Consider the following 19,467-nt stretch of genomic DNA (forward strand, 5'->3'; position numbering starts at 1 on the left):
AAATAAATAAAAAAAGATAAATTATAAAAAGGCAAATCATTTGAAACAGTTTCTTTTTCTGTCTCGTTTTTGATCTACTATTTTTTCAAAATAAGCTTATTAAACCGTATTAAAAAAAAAAAAATTTTAAGTATACCAAAAGGATGCCATATTTTTCACTTGCAATATTATATATATATATTTATATTCTGATGTATGCTTTTGTATATATATTCATTATATATATGGATATTCGTACGTACATATCGAGATTAAAAAATAAAAAAATAGCTCTTGGTATATGCAGTATGATTTTTACTTCAATCTTATGTTGTATATTTATAAAGCCCTTTCAAATTTGTAGAATTTAAAAAAAAAAAAAAAAATATATATATATTATATTATATATATATATATGTGTATATATAGATATATAACAAACGAGTATTAAAATAGTTCAAATCGAAACGTACATTTCATTATTATTACATTTTTAATACAAATAATTAAAAAGGTATATAATTAAACATAAATTTTCGCAGTATATATATGACAGAAATAAGTGTATGCATTAAACCAAGCACGAATAATTATTATTATTCAGAATTTTTCCTTTAGTATGAATATTATATATATACGTAATATATATATATATATATATAACTAAATGAAAAAATAATTTATGGAAAAATTTAACTTTATCATTATTACTAATATAACTTTTACTAATTTTTTTCAGGCGAGAGAATTGATTTTATTAATATATATATAGTCATTTATTTATGCAGTTAATTATTTATTCGATTGTTCACCAAATTGTTCATCCATCTGTTCATCCAATAGTTCATCCAATGGTTCATCGAGTTGTTCATCCATCTGTTCATCCAGTTGTTCATTAAATGGTTTAATTATCCTTTTTTTTATTTTTTAACATTTGCTATATATTTTTTACCTTTTTTTTTCCAATTTTTCACCACTTTTTGTAATTTTCGAAGGTATTAGCAAGATTTTTTACAATTTTACAAATACCTTATTTTCCCATGAACTAAAATTTTATAACAAAATTGAATTTTTTAAAAAAAATTTTTTTTTTGCCTTTATTTTATTTAAAAAAGAGAGGATAATACTTATATTAATTAATGAAATATGATATTGTACCCGCATAAATATTTTTCAAACACAGTAAAATGCATGCTTGCTGCGCACATATATAACTTCTGTGTTGAACTGTGTGATGACTTTTTTTATACGAGGAGTTTTGATGTTGAAAAAAGTTTAATAATAAATAAAAAGCCATTACTTTTATATGAGAACAACTTTATTAGTTCTACAAAAGCAATATGTTTTTTATTCCATCGATTACGAAATGAAAATAAGAAAAGTGTAGATGAGAAACTTCGTTTATATTTAACATGGGTCGAATGGAGTGAACTATTGGAAAAGAATATTGAAGTTTTAAATAAAAATAATATTATTGAAAGTTTAGATGAGTTGGAGCTCTATTTAACTGAAAATAAAAATAAAGATTTTATATGTAGCGGAAATGGTAGCGACGATGGGGAAAATAAGCCATCCCTTGCGGATGTTTTTGTATACACATCATTGAAACATTCAAATATTGAAATATGCAAAGAAAGCTGGGTGAATATTAGTAATTACATTGAAAAATTAAATAATTTAACTGATATACAAAAAGTTATAAAAAACGTGGAAAATATATATAAATTTAAAAATATATACAATTTATTTATTTCAAAAATTCATGAAAAAAATATGAATGCATATATAAAAAATGAGAAATTTTATATTACAACTGCTATTAATTATGTTAACGGGGATCCACATATTGGTCATGCATATGAAATAGTTTTAGCTGATGTTATTGCAAGATATCATAAAAACATAGGAAGAGATACCTTCTTTACAACAGGTGCTGATGAGCATGGTATGAAAATAGCAAATCAAGCAGCAAGAAATAATATGACTCCGAAAGAATTATGTGATATGAATGTGTTAAAATTTATAGAATTAAATAATATTTTAAATGTCGATGTAGATTATTATGTTAGGACAACACGTGATGAACACAAAAAGATAGCTCAGGAAATATGGAATATTTGTGAAAAGAATGGAGATATATATTTAGGTGAATATGAAGGATGGTATAATGTTAGAGAAGAAACATATGTAACAGAAAATGAAGCAAAATTAATGAATTATATGGATCTAATGAATAATGTAAAATTAGAAAAAATGAAAGAACCGTCTTATTTTTTTAAAATGTCAAAATATCAAGATAGATTAATAGAATACATACATAATAATCCTGATTTTATTCAACCAGAGCAGAAAAGAAATGAAATATTACAAAGATTAAAGGAACCATTAGAAGATTTATCCTGTAGTAGAACTAAATTCACATGGGGAATTGCAGTTCCAAGTGATTCAAAACATGTTATGTATGTATGGATGGATGCATTACTAAATTATTATTCTAGTTGTTTTATGAATGAAGAAAAAGTAAAATATTGGCCAGTAGATGTTCATATAATTGGAAAAGATATTGCATGGTTTCATACTGTAATTTTCCCAACTATATTAATGTCAGCTAATATTGAATTATCAAAAAGGGTATTTTCTCATGGGTTTGTATTAGCTGCAGATGGAAAGAAAATGTCCAAATCATTAGGAAATGTAATTAATCCTGTGGAAATTATAGATACTTATGGTTCGGATGCATTTCGTTTTCATGTAATAAAAGAATCTAAGAGAGGTTTCGATCTACGATTTGATATCGACAATTTAATTGATATGTGTAATTCTGATTTAGCAGATACTATTGGCAATTTAGTTCAAAGGACATTATCCTTATGTCAGTTATCAAACGATTCAAAAATCCCTCCATTATTCAAAGAATATAATATTGATTTACCCTTTAGCCTATTATATTTTATTAACAGAGTAGAATATTATATGAAATCTTTTTGTGTTCAGAAATGTTGTGAGAAAACAGTTAATGTGTGCAAAGATTTGAACAAATATCTCACGGATTTAGCTCCATGGAAATACAAAGATGAAGATAAAAATAAAAAGTTACATATTATAAGAATAATGTTAGAATCTATTTATTTTATTGCACATTATTTAGATATTATAGTACCATCAATTTCTTCACAAATATTTAAAAAATTAAATGCACCCAAAAAATGTATTGTTGATTTGAATCCATGGTTAAATAATTTACAAGAAGGGGTTCTCATAAATAATGATCATATTTTATTTAAAAAATTTGAAGTGGAAAGTGCAAAAATAAAAATTCAGAAGGTTATTATGAGAGTTTGTAAAATTACTAATATTATAAAAAATGAAGAATTACTGAAAGCAACCGTATGTGAGATAGAAGTGGATCATGAAAAATATCCCGCTGTTTTGTATCAACCCTACCAACCAAATTTTGTTAATACCTTAACCGTTGCAGTACTTAATATTAAACCAATTACCATAAATAATGTTACTGTTAGTGCTATTATTCCGCATGTTCATAATGAACTTTTCTCGTTTTCTCCCCAGGAAAATATTCCTACTGGTACACTAGTAAATGCCAAAAATTATAAGACACTTGTAAAGCAAAGGGACAATTTAACTAAGAAAGAAGTAAACTCCTTAGAATTATCTATTATTAATAGTAATTGTTTTTTTGAGAAAACAATACCAATGGTTTTTGCATCACCTGATGGTAAGCCCTTTTATCACGCCACACAGAAGAACGGGCCGCTAAAATTTTTTTAATTTTTCAAAGCGCCCCTGTGGGGACATATTGGCATGCATGTGCACGCTCGTGTAGATATTTGTATACCTATGCGCACACGTACTATACCTATATATATATATATATATTTAAGTTTACGTTTCCCGCACATATTTATACATCCATTAAATTTTTCTGCTGTGCATTTGTATACATAATTCTCCCCAAATTAGATAACTACTGATTTGAATAATTGACCTATTTTAAGTTAGCCTCTAAAAGTTAGAAAACAGTATGTTTAGACAGGTAAATTTATATTCATATGTTATACGTATATATATATATATATATATATATATATATTTTAATTTGGCTATTTGGCAAATATTCATGGAGTATTATTATTAGTTAGATAAACCAAAAAATAAAAAAAAGAGAAAAATATTAAAGAAAAAGAAAAAAAAAAGAAAAAGGAAAATAAATAATATAACTTTAATATTATATTAGATTATAAAAGTTAACGTTAAAAAATTAAAACTTTCTTCTGTATTAAATTCATATGGACCGTTAAAACGGAAAAAAAAAAATAATAAAATAAAATATTAAGATAATATATTTTATATATAGTATTGGGATGCTTTCGAAAAAAGATGAGACAAAAACATTCCTCAAATAAGCAGAAAAAATTATAAATATAGTAAAATATTAATATTGTCTCTATCTATGTAAACGATCTTTTTGAGTATATATTCTTAGAGGTAGTATAAATATATGGAAATTGGTAACATAAAACAAAAGTGGCTATTCTCTTAAAAGGAATATAATAGTGTAAGTTCACATAGCATACAAACGATCAATTTAATTATTTAGCACCTCCATAAGTGCAACTGTGATATACGACGATTTCGGCAATGTACACATTAAAAAAATGGATGATGTCGTTTGGTAATTTGGTATTTCTTTAATCAAATGATCGTGATAAAAATCCTTTGCGATAAAAGTTAAATGTTCTTCCATTTGTTCTAGCTCCTCATTCCTCAATTCAACTTCTTCCAGATGAGCAATTCCCTCTACATTGACTTCCTTTAGCTGATCAGTCTGATCTGGATCTGTACCTAAAAGCGAGTCCCTCTCATTATGAAGTGCACGACCTTCACTTATGCAGTTAGCACTCATTTTTTTTTCATCACATTTGCTATCAAATTTGCTATCATTCATATCATAGCACTTGTCACCACATTTTCCATAACATTTTCCATCACCCCTGCTATCATAATTGCCACCACAATTGCCATCACAATTGCTATCACTCATATCATAGAACTTGTCACCACATTTTTGCATTGTTGCAGTATGGTATTCCACATGGGGTCTTTCTCTCTCTTCCTTCTTTTCCTCGTTAAGCAACTTATGTAGGTCACTCTTGATGAACGGTATTGTATTCAAGTTGTTTAGATTGTTTTTAATAAAAAAAGATTTGAAGTTATGTGGTTTAACAACAATTTTTCTGTAACACCCAGAAGATGTAAAGAACCCTTTTTCTGATTTAAAGTCATCTAAAGAGAGATTAAATTTGTGCAACACTTCCTTATAATCATCAATTAAGTTATGAGGAAAAATGGTATTTTTATCTCCTGGCAAAGGTAAAACAACATCATAAATATCATATAAGGAAATATTTTCTTGTGTTACCATAACGATATTTTGTTCACACAAATTTTCATCATTTATTGTTGTTGAGTCGTTAGAATAATATGCATTCGACTGATCACTACTTAGATCTTCCCTATTATTATTTTTCATTTCAATTAAGTCACCTATTATAACTTTAAAACCATACTTTTTCATTCTAATATTAACTAGTATGTTAAAAATTAAACTTTGTGTAGCATGTATAAATAAAGAAAATATATCTTTGGGTATAGTCATAAAAGCATTTTTAAGTACTTTATTATTTTTCAAAGATCTTAAAATAGTTTTTTCTACATGTGAATGATTTGATATAGAATTTATTATTTCTCTTATTTCTTTGGGAAGGAAGTCCTCTTGACATTGATTTGAGGTGTGGTGCTTCATTTTAAAATGATTATCATTTTTAATATTTTTTTTTTTTAAAATTATGTTTTCCTTTTTGTCAAAAGTTTTGTTATTACTATGAGTATTAGTACATGTTGCATTTTTGTTAGGTACATTTTGCTCTTGATTTTTATTATTTTGTAACTGTGTCATTTCTCTACATGAATAATCATTCTGTTGATCTTCTATTTCTTCTCCTTCATTAGTTAACTTCTCCTCTTTCGTATAACCTCTTTTTTCCTCTGTTATTCCGTTTAGGTAAGAAATTAAGGTGTTCTTCTTCTCATGATCCAGTCCTGCATTTTCAATGATATAAAAAAGAGCTTGCTTATAATTTTTTTTTAAAATACAAATTCCAATTTCATAATTTTTTATTTTTTTACTACCAAATCTTTGATAACCATAATAATTAACAAACCCAAATTTCTTTAAATTTTCAGAAAGAATTTTATATTGTTCTTGTGTATCATTGTCTACACCCCTTATTAAAATTTTAAAAAAGTTTCCTTTTAAATCGCCTAGAGATAGTCTGTACTTTTTATATTCTAAATTTGATATGTACACATTATTACACCAGTTGGTATTGTTAATAATCAGATTAAATATATCTTCTTTTCTTAAGTTATGGATGCAAAATTTCTGTACAGTTATTCCTCTTTTGTCTTTAATTCCGCAGTACGATATATCTGCATTTTTTTTTTTAAAATTAATTTTTATTTTGTTTAATATTTCACAAATGTCTTTATTTTCTTTGTATAAATTAAAATGTAAAAATTTTTTTTCCTTTTTTAACTCACTTTTTTTTTTCCTTTTTTCGTTTAAATTATCTAAGAAGGTTACATTTCCCCCGTTATTGCAATGATTGTAATTCAGTTCTTTTGAAGCACCATTATTATTGTTATTGCTAGAAAGTAGTAATTTTTGTTCACTATCATTTTTTTTGGTATTATCACAATATATATCTTCCTCTTCATAGTTCGTTTTTTCACCTTTTTCATTAGAATTAATAGTTGGGCGAGGCTTATAAACATTGAGGGTGCCCACACTATTCTGACTTCCTTTCTTTTGATTGGTTTCCAATATGTTTAAAGTACTTGAGCAATTGTAATAACTTATTTGTGATAAATTTTCCACATCTGAATTTTCATTCTTTACTTTCCTTTTCTTTCTAAATATACTACTATCATCATCACAGTAGTCATGCATATTTTTTAGTTTAATTTTATCATTATTGTCTTTTCCATTATTACTGTAATTGGAGATTGTATACTCCCAATTTTGTATTTCGGACAAGTCCTTTTTTTGGGCTTCTCCTGAGCAACTAAGTTGTTCATGTTGTTCAGAATTTTTTTTTGAACATCTTTTTAAATCTTCCATTTTGCCCAACCGTTCACATATTAGCTTTTCCAAGTCCACACTTTTAACAGAACGATACTTTTTCGTATTACTTTTTAGCTTGTTATAAAAACATTTAGGAAATATAGTCTTAAGACAAGTTAGTGATGGATAGACTTCGATAACATTTTTTTCGGGAATATCCATTTTGCTATCATTTGGTACATCTAAATTTGCTTTTTTATCAGCCAAATATATGTTCAAATTGTCTTTCAAAAAATTATCATCTAGTATATTTCCATGTGATATAACAGTTTCCATTGAAGAAGCATTTTTAGTTTCAGTCAATAGAAAGGGATAACATTGTTTTATTAGATTGTGAATATTTTTCCGTACTATTTTTGTTTGTGCTGATTTATCAATTATTTGATTGTTTTCACATATAAAATTATTAAGAACACTATTTTTATACTCCATTGTAATATCATCAAGGTTACTCAAAATGCAGTACGGGATGGTAATTTTTTTGACCTCACTATCAACTTCTATATTTTCGAGTGTATTATCCTTTTTTTCTGTCTTCATTTTTAATTGATATATTTCAAAGAGGATATTTAAAAATTTCTTTAAGACATTTCTGTTATAATCGTCCATATATTTAGACAGTAAGTCCAAGTGTAAATCGGGGTTACTAACATTTTGTAATATACTTCTTTCTTCAGTTTTTTCATTATCTTCAATAATTTTATTAATCTTCTTTTTATTAATAAGGTGGTTCAAATGCAGAATATTATTATTTTTCGTTATTTCATGCACATGAAAATCTTCATAGATAGTTTTTATTTTACCTTTAATACCTTCAAGCTTGTTTACGTCTTTCCTGAACAAGTAGTCGATACCGTGCTTCTCAAGGTGATCATCGTACATTATTGTGTTGAATAATTGAGGGGAAGGAGAAATAAGTGTATATATGTATACATAAAAGAGTGTATACGTGTGTACATATATATGCACATGTATTTTTATGTTATATGTATGATATATTAGTAACGAGGGTGATATACAGCTTACTACTGCTTGGTTAAACTTTTATATCTTTGTTGCAAGCCACTAAAAAAAAAGTAAGTGTGAGCTCCAGAATGAATAGGAATACACGAACAATACATGATACCAACTTTACATAATGCAGCATAAAATTTAAGCAAACGATTTTAGAAAAAGGCAATATTTTTTTTTAATTCCAACCAGGATAGAAGCTCAAAGGAAATATATTATTTAAATATGTAGAAGATATGTTTTTTTATTTCTTCTTTTTCTTTCGCACTTAATTGAATTAGAATTTTTTTTTTTTTTTTTTTTTTCAAGTTGATATGACAGCTCGTGAAGTAATAAAAATATTGCGCTAAGGGAAAAGCTGATGTAGTATTTGACGAGCATACTAAATTTAGCTACTTTTTTATGAAACTATCCATAAATATGAGATGTATAATAAGTCATTTCGGGGGGTATTTAGTTAGCTGTTAAAATGAGGGGGAAAAACAAACAAACAAGCAAGCAAACATGCAAACAAAAAAATATAAAAAAATAAATAAAATTAAATGAAGTTATCATTATTTTTGCTTGTAAGTAGAATGATGCTTTTCTATCATTAAAGATTGCTTATACATAACCACAAATAATTTAAAATTAAAATTAATCTTTAATATTTCAAAAAAGGGGCACTGCTTAAAATTAGGCAAAAAAAAATGTACGTTTATGAAGTTATATAAAAATACGACCGAACAATACGGCAATATGTTTTTATGTATGATGGGAAGATATATCTTACTTCTTCCTTAGAACTATCGTACTCTCTTTTAACATAGTTGTTATGTGTTACATATTGCATACAGAAAAAATATTTCTGAAATGAAGTTTTATATTTATATATATATATATATACATATAGGCAAGTACATAAAAATTGTATCTATAAAATAGTTGTAGGTAAAGAAATACCGACTGCAAAATTGTTAGCGAATTAAAATTCTTCAACCTGTAAAGGTGTATATTTAATTTTATCTTTGCCCAATTTACCGAATTATATATTTTAACAACTTTCTGCAAAATATTAGAACGAACATTTCAGTTAAATATGTGAAACCAGTAGCTCATAATTTTTTAGTATCCATAAAACAGGAAACAAAGTATTTTTAATTTTACGTAATTAAACTTTTTTTTTTTTTTTTTTTTTTTTTTACGAAGAGATGTTACAATGTGTAAGGTAGGAGATACCAGAACACGTTAAATTCCCGTTGATGTTTTTCGTTGATTTTTTTTTTTTTTTAAATAATGTTTATGTATAGTAACACTTATAATTTTTTGAGTTTTATTTATTTATTATTAAACCTAATTCAAACATAACTCTAATTTATTATAAATAAAGGAAATAAATATATAATTAGCAACCAATCACATTTCAGGAAAATAAAAAAAATAAAAAAAAAAATAGTACATCAACCCAAAGGTCTTCCCAACAATAAAAATATTGTATATATTAAATCTAAAATCAGTACTAATGAATAGTTTAAATATTTAACTTAATTTTGCACGATTTATCGAAAATAAAGGAAAACTATAAATTTATATAGTTACGCCTTCATTTATTCAATTAATTATTATATATGTTTAAATTTTTATATTCACAGTAAAACTTCCTTACTATAATGTTAAAATTAGAAAAAAATTAATGTTTTATAGACAGTGAATTTCTGAATATTAAACAAGTGAACTGCTTACTTTTCCTTAACAATAATAAAATGTGTAAGGTAAATATTTATAATAGCGACACAGTTGTAATTATTTTATTTTTTTTTTTTATTAACGATGTTAAAATAGGACAGTTACGAAGTCGCAATCTGCATATTTGATAACAACGAGGAAGCAAATTTCTATAAATTTTTCTATAAAAGGGAGTAATAAAATTAGAAAAAAAAGGAAAATTTCTCACATTTTCTAAAACTTCTTTTAGGGTAATGGAAATGTTTTTATTAATTTTTTAACAATTATAGATGGCATTTTTATATTAATCTGATAACTGAAAGGGACAGTTACATTTTTTTCCCAATTTTTTTATTTAAAAAATAAAAAAAAAAAAGGAAAAAGAAAAAAGATGGAAAAAAGAAGTGTTCAGAATGAATGATATTATACGTAACATAATAATTTCGTATATTTTATTATTTTTTTTTTTTTAAAACTTATATTATATGTGATAAATAAACAATCAGTGTATTTGTTATTCTTAGTTCGTTAAAAATTAGTTAAACCGAAACTGTTCACAATTTTCCAATTTTTTCTTGTCTTGTGCTCTGTGTTATTTCATTTTGAGATACCTTAACATTTATATATATATATTTTTTTTTAAAAGTTAAAAATGAATAAAATATTTAATGTTGTTTTTTACTTCTCATTTCAAAATTTATGTTTACGTGAATATAATTTCGTAAGTAATGAAATAGTAAATCAAAGAAAAACAAATTTGAGAAATGGTTCTATAAATGACATTGTTTCTTGGCAACACGAACACGAAAAAGTGAACACAGGAAGTGAAGAACATTGTGATGATGAACATAACAACATAATTAAAGGACAAGATGATGTTCCAGCTGCTTTAAGTCCTGATGATAAGGCATCTGCTGGCAATAAGGCAGATACAGATGAGGCAGATGGAAATGATATACGTGGAAGGCAAGTAGAAGATGGACGAATAGACTCTCCTGAACAAGTTACTTCATCTAGTAATGATGGACGCGCAGGAGCAGTGGAACAAGCACAACATTTAGAAGGACATGACGCAGATACTGACAGGGAGAGTAAAGAAAAAGAAGAAGAAGAAGAAGACCCTTCAAAGAAACAAGGACAAAGTGAGGAATTAGAAAATTCAGTAGATAGAAGAAATGGAGTATTAACAGATTCCCAAGAACTTGGTCCGCAATTACCTGAAAATCCAGGGGAATCAGAAACCGCAGTAGTAACAGAAAATCCTGAAGTGGGAGGATCAAAAGATCCATCGAAAAAGGCGGAAGAACTTGAGTCACAGACACTACAATATTCATTAGGTTTACCAGGGGCACGAGATCCTGAAGGTTCATTAGAACCATCAAGTTCTCCAGTTCTTGAAGATTCAAAAGATTCATTAGATCCTTCAGGTCCCAATCATTCGTCAGATTCGCAAAGTTCACCAAGTTCGTTAAACTCTTCAGATTCATCAAGTTCGTCATCTTTGCCAGATCCGGAGGATGGCAAAGTGAATACTGATCCAAAACCAGGTGTTTCAGAAGTATCTGAACATCAAGTACCGGAAGATCCAAGGGAACTAGAACCCCCCAGAGAAGGAACAGTATTGGCAGAAAACGAAAGACAAACATATTTAACTGCAAAAGACCCTGCAGTAAAATCAGAAACAGGATCAATATTAAGAGATACGGATGCAACGGATGCACAAGAACCTGGAGAACGGGAATCAGGAAACACAGAAAAAAATGGTACACCACATCAGGCACCACGTCCAACAGCAGAGTCAACAACATTAGATAGTGGAAGAGAAGCACCACGGCCTTTGGAAGAAAGCAAAGAAAGAGAGGAAAGTGTGCCAGTACCTTCTCAGGATACACAAGAAAAAGCAGTAAATGTACCTGGGTCGAATAATGAAGCAGAAGGCTCAAAAATTGTGGAGAGTGTACAAGACCCAACAGAAACATCAAATAAAAACGCGTTAGAACCATTAACAATTCCTGCAGGGGAAAATAACGATATACACCCAAGTGAAGATGAAATAAAAGAGGAAAAGGAGGAGCAGGATGACAATGATGATGACAATGATGATTACGAATATGATGATGGTTATGCGAGAGAGGAAAATATATATGAAGAAGAGCTTGAAAAAGAGGAGGTGACAGAAGTAGAAGATGAAGAAGATATGGTAGAAGAGGACAAAAAAGAGGAAGCAGGTGAACTTCCAAAGGGAAATAATCAAAAGGAAAATGTAACCGAACAAAAAAAAGAAATAAAAGATGTTCCATTTAATGATACTAATGCTCACAAGTTAATTGCCAAAGATCTTGAAGTTTACAATCATGTTAAAAAATCTCAGAATATAATGAAGAATATTTTAAGTTCATTTGATCAAGAAATTGGGGTCTCCAACACCCTGAAGGAATTTGAAAAAGATATAGCTTATTTATTCACTTAATTTTAAGTGAATAAAAAGTAGCACATATATTTACATACATATATATATATATATTTGACATGTTTTTTGTAATATTCTTCTTTATATCGCAAATTAGGCTATAACTTCGAAATGCCATAAAAAAAACAAAAAAAAATAATAATAGTAATAATAAAAATAAAAGACAAACTTTTTTTTTGTAAAATTAAATCCCTTTAAAAGAATTCGAATGATATACATCCTTAATTTATCTAGCAAATTTTATGCAAATTAAAACAAATTTTTGTTAACGTTAGGAGAACATATACATATATTTGTGTTTATGTAAATGGGTAATAAAATTATAAAAATAAGTTGACAACACTATCGGTTTTTAATTAAGTGAGCACATAATTACCTGAATATGTTAATTTAGCGTTAGTTACAACTCCTTATACTATTTATAAATACTATAACATTAATTAAGAATTTCATAAATATAAAATAACATATAAGGGATATATTTTGCAAAGACTAACATAAAATAATAAGTATAATCCTAGAAAAAAAAAAAAAAAAAGGTGATTAAAGAGTATGTAAATCTGTCAACAGGAATAGATTTATTTTATTATTTTTATATTTTATAAAAATGCTTTTTATGACTTTTATTGATAATATAATGATGAGTGTATTTACTGAAAAAGGGAAATTAAGTGTATAATTTTTTTTTTTTTGTTTAAAAAATGGAAAATTATTTTAAAAATTTTCCTTTATTATTTTTTTTTTTTTTGGAATAATATGTAATAGATTTAAAAGATGAACATATAGTTCTTAATAATTCATATATGGAGAGTCGAAAAGTACTTGATAGATAGCTAAATTGGCATATAAGAATGATATTTTGAATGATTTTTGAGCAAAAAGTAGTGTATCATATATCATCCTTTTTGTTGTCCTTTTTCTTTTTTTTTTTTTTTTATTTTCCATTAAATTTAGTTTAATAATAATATGCTGCCATGTAACAGAAAAATACAGACTACAAATTTTTATTTTTTATGAACCAAAAAAAAAAAAAAAGAAAAAGAAATTTTTTTTTTTTTGCACACACATTAAATATAACATATATATGAGGTATAAAAAACCTAAAATTCATTTTATTACCTAAATGAAAAGTATAATACTATTTTCAATTAAGTGCTAAAAGAAAAAATTCGGACATGGAAACGACACGCGAAGATACCATAGTTTTGATGTATTGCACATTGCTCATTTTTATCTTATTAATTATAATTATAATTATATTTTATCTTGTAAACGTATTCAGAAGAAAAAAAACAAAAAAAATTGAAAAAATAAGAATACTTTCTGGTGAAGTTCGTACAATAAGCACTTGCACTTGTGTATGCACTTTTGTACGGACGTGACATATACACTAATATGGCATAATTTTAAGTATATTATATCATAAATGTGTTGGCATATTAGTATATTAGTATGATTAATCCTTTTTTTTTTTTTTTTCCTTGGTTCATAATCGCTAAATTGGACACTTTATGAACCATTAGTTGAGCAAAATAAGTTTTCTAAACAATATTTAATTTCACTTATTTTAAGAAAAAAAAAAAAAAAAATAAAATAAAATAAAACTTAAAATAAAAGAAAGAAAAGAACTTGAATTTTTAAAGTAATGTTTTTTTTTTAAGCGTACTAGGTTTACATATATATATATATATATATATAATATGGGCGTATGTCCCTTTTATTATAGAATTTTGCTAATTTTTTTACTTTTTTTTTTAAAGCGTACCAAAAGTTGAAACAGTTTTTACTGAAGTAAAGTTGGCCCTAAATTATGAATTTATATATATATATATATATATATATATATATACATACATACATTTTCCCCTTTTTAATGTTTAACAAAAAGAAAATCTTAAAATGATAAAGTTCGTTCGTATTTCTTTTTTCCTCATTCTTTTAAATTTGTGTACACATGAAAGTAATGTGACGAGTAAGGAAGTTATGAATCAGAAAAAATATAATTTAAGAAATGGTTCTACAACTGGTAATTTATCTTTACAACGTAAAAATAGTGACTTAAACTCAGAAGATATAGGTGGCTCAAAGAAAGAAGGTAAAGATTCACAAAATGAAAACTTAAGTATTACGAAAGGAGAAGAAGATGGTACTACAGATAGCGAAGGTCCGCTTGAAGGCGACCCTGGTAAAAATGGTATAAAAGGTGATACAGATCCAAGTAATGATATTAGTTCTAAAAGTGGTACTGCAAGTATTCAAGAAGGTCCTAAGGGAGATGCAGATTCGACAAGTGTTGAAACTACTGCGGAGGTTGAAGTTCATGCTACGGATGTAAGTACTAAGGATGTTAAAAGTCCTATGGTTAATGGAGAACATACGGTTGATGGGGGACCTAAGGCTGTTGAGAATTCTCCACCTGGGGGAGATAACAAGGGAGGTACTAGCGAACGAAGGGAGGATGATAAGGCTTCTGCGACTGATAATGATGGCAGAACTAATGAACCAAAAGAAGCTATTACAAGTCCACCAACAGGAGATTCTCAACAGAGTAGTCCACGTGAAGATGAACACCAGGACATGAATGAGGGAAATACAATACCTATGAGTACTGTAATTGGCGTGGAAAAAAGGACAGGCGATGGATTTACCGAAGAAACTGCTATAACTACTCAACCTGGTAATATTGTGAATCAGAATGACCCAGTTGAACATGGGAAGAAAAGTGCTGAATCTGTCGATGTTAATAGTCAGACTGTCCAATTAAGTGACAAAGGGGCAGATACACACAACAGTAATGCTCTTCCTGATGCACCAGATAATGGAGACGCAAGTAGACAAAAAATTACTACATCTGTTGATGGAGATCAACAAAATGATGAAGAAAATAATAACATCCTTAAGGACGTAACTGATGAAAACAAAAAACAAGAAGAGAATAAGGAAGAACTTGTATTAGAGGAAAAAGTTGAAGAGCAAGATGATGAAGTAGACAATGAACAAAGTGTTCAGGAAGTGACAGAAATGGAAGTTCATTTGAAGGATGAAGATCTACAGGATAATGAAGATGAAGATGAAGAAGAGGTGGAAGGACGTAAAAGTGAGGAAACGGATAAAGAAGTAGAGGAGAATGAAAGCGCAGAAGAAGAAAAGGATGCCAAAAAAGGTGAGAAAGGAAAAGAAGAACGAAATAAGGTCCCACCAAATGACACAAAGGCTCATGAATCACTTATGGGAGATTATAAAGATGCTAATAATGCTAAGAAGACAGCAGATTCTTTAGTAAAAGGGTTAATTAATTTACTTGATGATAATATGGAGGTTGATGACACAGTAAAATCTTTACTAAAAGATATAGAACTCTTTTTTTTAAAAAATTTAAATACTAAAGAACTGCTTTCTTAAGGTTTTTTTTTTTTTTTTTTTTTTTTTTTAATGATAATTTGCTAATATAAAAAATAATTTAATCTTATAGAATGAAGATTAACTTCACAAATTGTTCTTCGTTATTGCGTCATTTTCACAAAATATATGAAAGGATAATATTAAGTAGGAAGAAATAAAAATATATTTATTTTTATATATATTATATTGAAGTTAGGAAAATATTGTAAGTACTAATGTTTTATGACTATTATAACCGCATTAATTTGAGGATTTCATAGGTACGCCCAATAGTGCATCCTGCCTACGTGTATGTTAAGCTTTGTCATATTTCATAAATAAAAGTTACTTGTCCTTTTTCATTAGAATATCAGCGTGGTAATAAAATCAGTTTTATATGAAAACATATGGTAACAACATTGTTTTCTAATATGAAAAATAATTACGTAAAAATATGTATAGCACGTTTACATAGTTTATACTTTGCTGATAATCTTATAATATGCTATTTGCAGTTATAAATCTACGTTATTTTAAAGAAAAAAAAAATGGTCTTTTTTTTGAACTATTTGTAATGTGGCGTAATTCTTAAAAGATTGAATATTCCATTATTGTATAAAACAATATTTGTTTATTTATTTTTTTTTTTTATCTTTTTTCTTATGTATTTATTTATTACAATAAATATTTTTGTATTATTTTACTTTATATAACAAAAAATTTAATGTATACATTACTACGGCTTTAGGTTACATTATTACAAGGAAAGAATTGGCTGATATAGTGCAATGAGAGAATAAAGCAGGATCATTTGTTTCGCTTTATTTATTGAATAATACTATCATTAGTTCCAAAAAAAAAAAAAAAATGCATAAATGTAACAACATAAAACAATTTCTTTAAATTCCAAAAAAAATATGCTTTAAAAAATTTTGAAATATTCGTCATCAAAAATTTGATGGATGTATGAAAAAGTAAATAATGAATGTGAGAAGATACTAAAGTTATATAATTTTAGGTCATTTGAACATATGTTCTGTTTCGTTGAATTATAACATATATTAAAGAACGCAAATCATCATAATAATAATTTTGTTGTGATTTTAATATTTAATATTTTATATTTAAAAATTAAGTCTAAAATGATTATACGCTACATATTATTTTAAGGAGGCTACGTGCATCCATAATTCATACATATATGCATATATATTTGTATAAAACAAATAGTAGAACCTCACCATATTACTCAAAGAGTGAGCATCTGATAAACCCATTAAACAGTTTAATTTATTATTTTCCATTTTAGCACAAAAAGAATATTATAGCTGACAAGTTGGCGTGAAGACTACTGTATTTATGATACTGTGAAATATAATATTTTTAAGAGTAAATGAATGAATATATAACCGATATTTGAGGACGTCTACCTGTTTGTACTATTTTAATTTTATTATTTTTGTTGCAAAAAAAAAAAATTTTTTTTTTTTGTTTTTCAAAGGCCTTTTTATTGATTAATTTGTTAAAAATAATAGAATAGTAGTAAAATATAAAGTGAAAATGAAATAATAAAATAATGAAATAATAAAATAATGAAATAATAAAATAATGAAATAATGAAATAACGAAATAATGAAATAACGAAATAATGAAATAATGAAATAATAAAAAAAAGTAATTAAAAAGAATAAAATAAAAAAATAATAATAAAAAAAATAATAATAATAATAAAATAATGAAGAAAAGCCCTTTTTTACTAAATGACTTCTTATTTGCACACACAACAGTACTGCACACCTAGCTATTTCTTATTTTACAGAAATATGAGTACGTTGTCTCAAAAATTATGTAATTTTTATTTTGAACAAATAAAAAATGATATAATTTCATTTTTGTTCTATTCCTATGTGATGTGCGTTATAACAGAAACAATATTAAAAGCACTGTCGTCATTAAATGAGCTATTAAATTTTATTGGGAAATTTAAGGGGAAAAAATGCTCATACTTGAAAAACTGTTGTTGGGTTTTGAACTAACTGAGAAGCGGAAATAACCCATAAGAATAACAGTGAATTATGGTAAAATGTAATTTCTTTATTTTATTAATTTTCTTTTTTTTTTTTTTTGATTTTTTCATTTGCAATATAATTTTTTGTTTTTTAAAAAAATTCTTCTGCCTTGCTATTTTCCAAATGTCCACAATTTCGCAAATGAATAGAGTGTCGTTACTTTTTTTGAATTCAAGTGAAATTAATTTATCTGTACATTAATACATATTTATGTATGTATAATATTATTTAACAATTCATAGTTAACTGAATTATTCTAGTTAACAGTTACATTTTTTGTTTGTCTTTGTGCAGAGTAGAAGAATTTATTAAATTTAATTTAATGCAAACTTTGTAAGAAAAAAAAAGAAAAAAAGACTATTTAATTTTTTTTTTTTTTTTTTGTTTTCCTAAAAATTTGTTATTTTATTGTATAGATTTATAAATAATTAATCGGTATATTTTGTTGTTTGTGAGCATCAAAATAAATCGCTTGTAATTCGAATAAAATAAGAAAAAAAAAGAATATGTACTTATAAATATAAATATAAATATACATATATGTGAACATTTGAACATTTTTATATTAAGACATGATCATAATGAGGAACATTTTATATACTTCTTTATATTTGTTTTTGTTTAATTCGTGTGTATGCAAGTACGAAGGAAATGAAGTGAATAACGTTAAAAATGGTGATGTCACAAATACAAGAAAACATAATTTAAGAAGTAATGTCAAACATGATAATAATTTATCTTACGATAGTGCTAATGATGAACAGCCTCATAATTCCGAAGCAGTAAGTGTGGATGATCTTAAACAAGTTCCAGACCCTCCGGCTACTGAAACGTCTGTCATTTCTCCCCCAAATCATGAAGATGAATCTCTTCAAAATATTGTTAACGATAACTCTATAAACACATTAGAGGAGTCTAATATTAGTAACCATTCAGAAGAATTCCTCAAGTGTGATATAGACTGTCCCGATTGTTCTGAATATTTCACATGTCCTGACTGCCCTGAAATCCCTGATTGTCCCGAACCACTGGACTGCCATGGACCTCTTGAATGTCCTGAAACTCCTTATTGTCCTCATTCCTCCGAATTCGGAGATGACTCTCAAGAAGATAGTGATTCTGATTGGGACAGTTTAAATGATTGTTGTAGTGACAGGTATTATGATAATGTCGACACCATTGATACACCATGCGATACATTTGAAGGAGAAGATCAAAATGAAAATGAAATACAAGAAGCAATTAACAATACCCAAGAAGAAGCAGTTTTAGAAGTGAATGCTGAAGAGGGGGTAGAGGAAGGTAAAGTACAACATAAAGGACAGGAAATAAATGAAGAGAGTATAGAGGCAGATCAAGTACAACATAAAGGGCAGGAAGGAAATGAAGAGGGGATAGAGGCAGATCAAGTGCAACATAAAGAGCAGGAAGGAAATGAAGAGATGGAGGCAGATCAAGTACAACATAAAGAGCAGGAAGTAAATAAAGAGGGGATAGAGGCAGATCAAGTACAACATAAAGAGCAGGAAGTAAATGAAGAGGGGATAGAGGCAGATCAAGTGCAACATAAAGAGCAGGAAGGAAATGAAGAGAGGATGGAGGCAGATCAAGTACAACATAAAGAGCAGGAAGTAAATAAGAGGGGATAG

The 19,467-nt window shown here is 27.1% G+C and overlaps 5 protein-coding genes across 5 annotated transcripts; 4 read left to right on the forward strand and 1 right to left on the reverse strand.

Moving 5' to 3' along the window:
- Positions 1 to 1,125: 1,125 nt before the first annotated feature.
- MRScyt (methionine--tRNA ligase, putative) lies at positions 1,126 to 3,768 on the forward strand (the record flags this gene model as incomplete). The annotated part of the gene is made up of 1 exon (XM_029005669.1): positions 1,126 to 3,768. One exon carries the CDS (start codon positions 1,126 to 1,128, stop codon positions 3,766 to 3,768), a length of 2,643 nt encoding a protein of 880 aa, XP_028862235.1.
- Positions 3,769 to 4,585: 817 nt separating this feature from the next.
- PmUG01_10046200 (U2 snRNA/tRNA pseudouridine synthase, putative) lies at positions 4,586 to 8,065 on the reverse strand (the record flags this gene model as incomplete). The annotated part of the gene is made up of 1 exon (XM_029005670.1): positions 4,586 to 8,065. One exon carries the CDS (start codon positions 8,063 to 8,065, stop codon positions 4,586 to 4,588), a length of 3,480 nt encoding a protein of 1,159 aa, XP_028862236.1.
- Positions 8,066 to 10,550: 2,485 nt separating this feature from the next.
- Positions 10,551 to 12,368, forward strand: PmUG01_10046300 (uncharacterized protein; the record flags this gene model as incomplete). The annotated part of the gene is made up of 1 exon (XM_029005671.1): positions 10,551 to 12,368. One exon carries the CDS (start codon positions 10,551 to 10,553, stop codon positions 12,366 to 12,368), a length of 1,818 nt encoding a protein of 605 aa, XP_028862237.1.
- Positions 12,369 to 14,267: 1,899 nt separating this feature from the next.
- On the forward strand, positions 14,268 to 15,770 carry PmUG01_10046400 (uncharacterized protein; the record flags this gene model as incomplete). The annotated part of the gene is made up of 1 exon (XM_029005672.1): positions 14,268 to 15,770. One exon carries the CDS (start codon positions 14,268 to 14,270, stop codon positions 15,768 to 15,770), a length of 1,503 nt encoding a protein of 500 aa, XP_028862238.1.
- A 2,629-nt stretch (positions 15,771 to 18,399) lies between these two features.
- On the forward strand, positions 18,400 to 19,467 carry PmUG01_10046500 (uncharacterized protein; the record flags this gene model as incomplete). The annotated part of the gene is made up of 1 exon (XM_029005673.1): positions 18,400 to 19,467. One exon carries the CDS (start codon positions 18,400 to 18,402, stop codon positions 19,465 to 19,467), a length of 1,068 nt encoding a protein of 355 aa, XP_028862239.1.

This window comes from Plasmodium malariae (assembly GCF_900090045.1).
Source record: "Plasmodium malariae genome assembly, chromosome: 10".
In the NCBI taxonomy this organism is placed as follows: domain Eukaryota; phylum Apicomplexa; class Aconoidasida; order Haemosporida; family Plasmodiidae; genus Plasmodium; species Plasmodium malariae.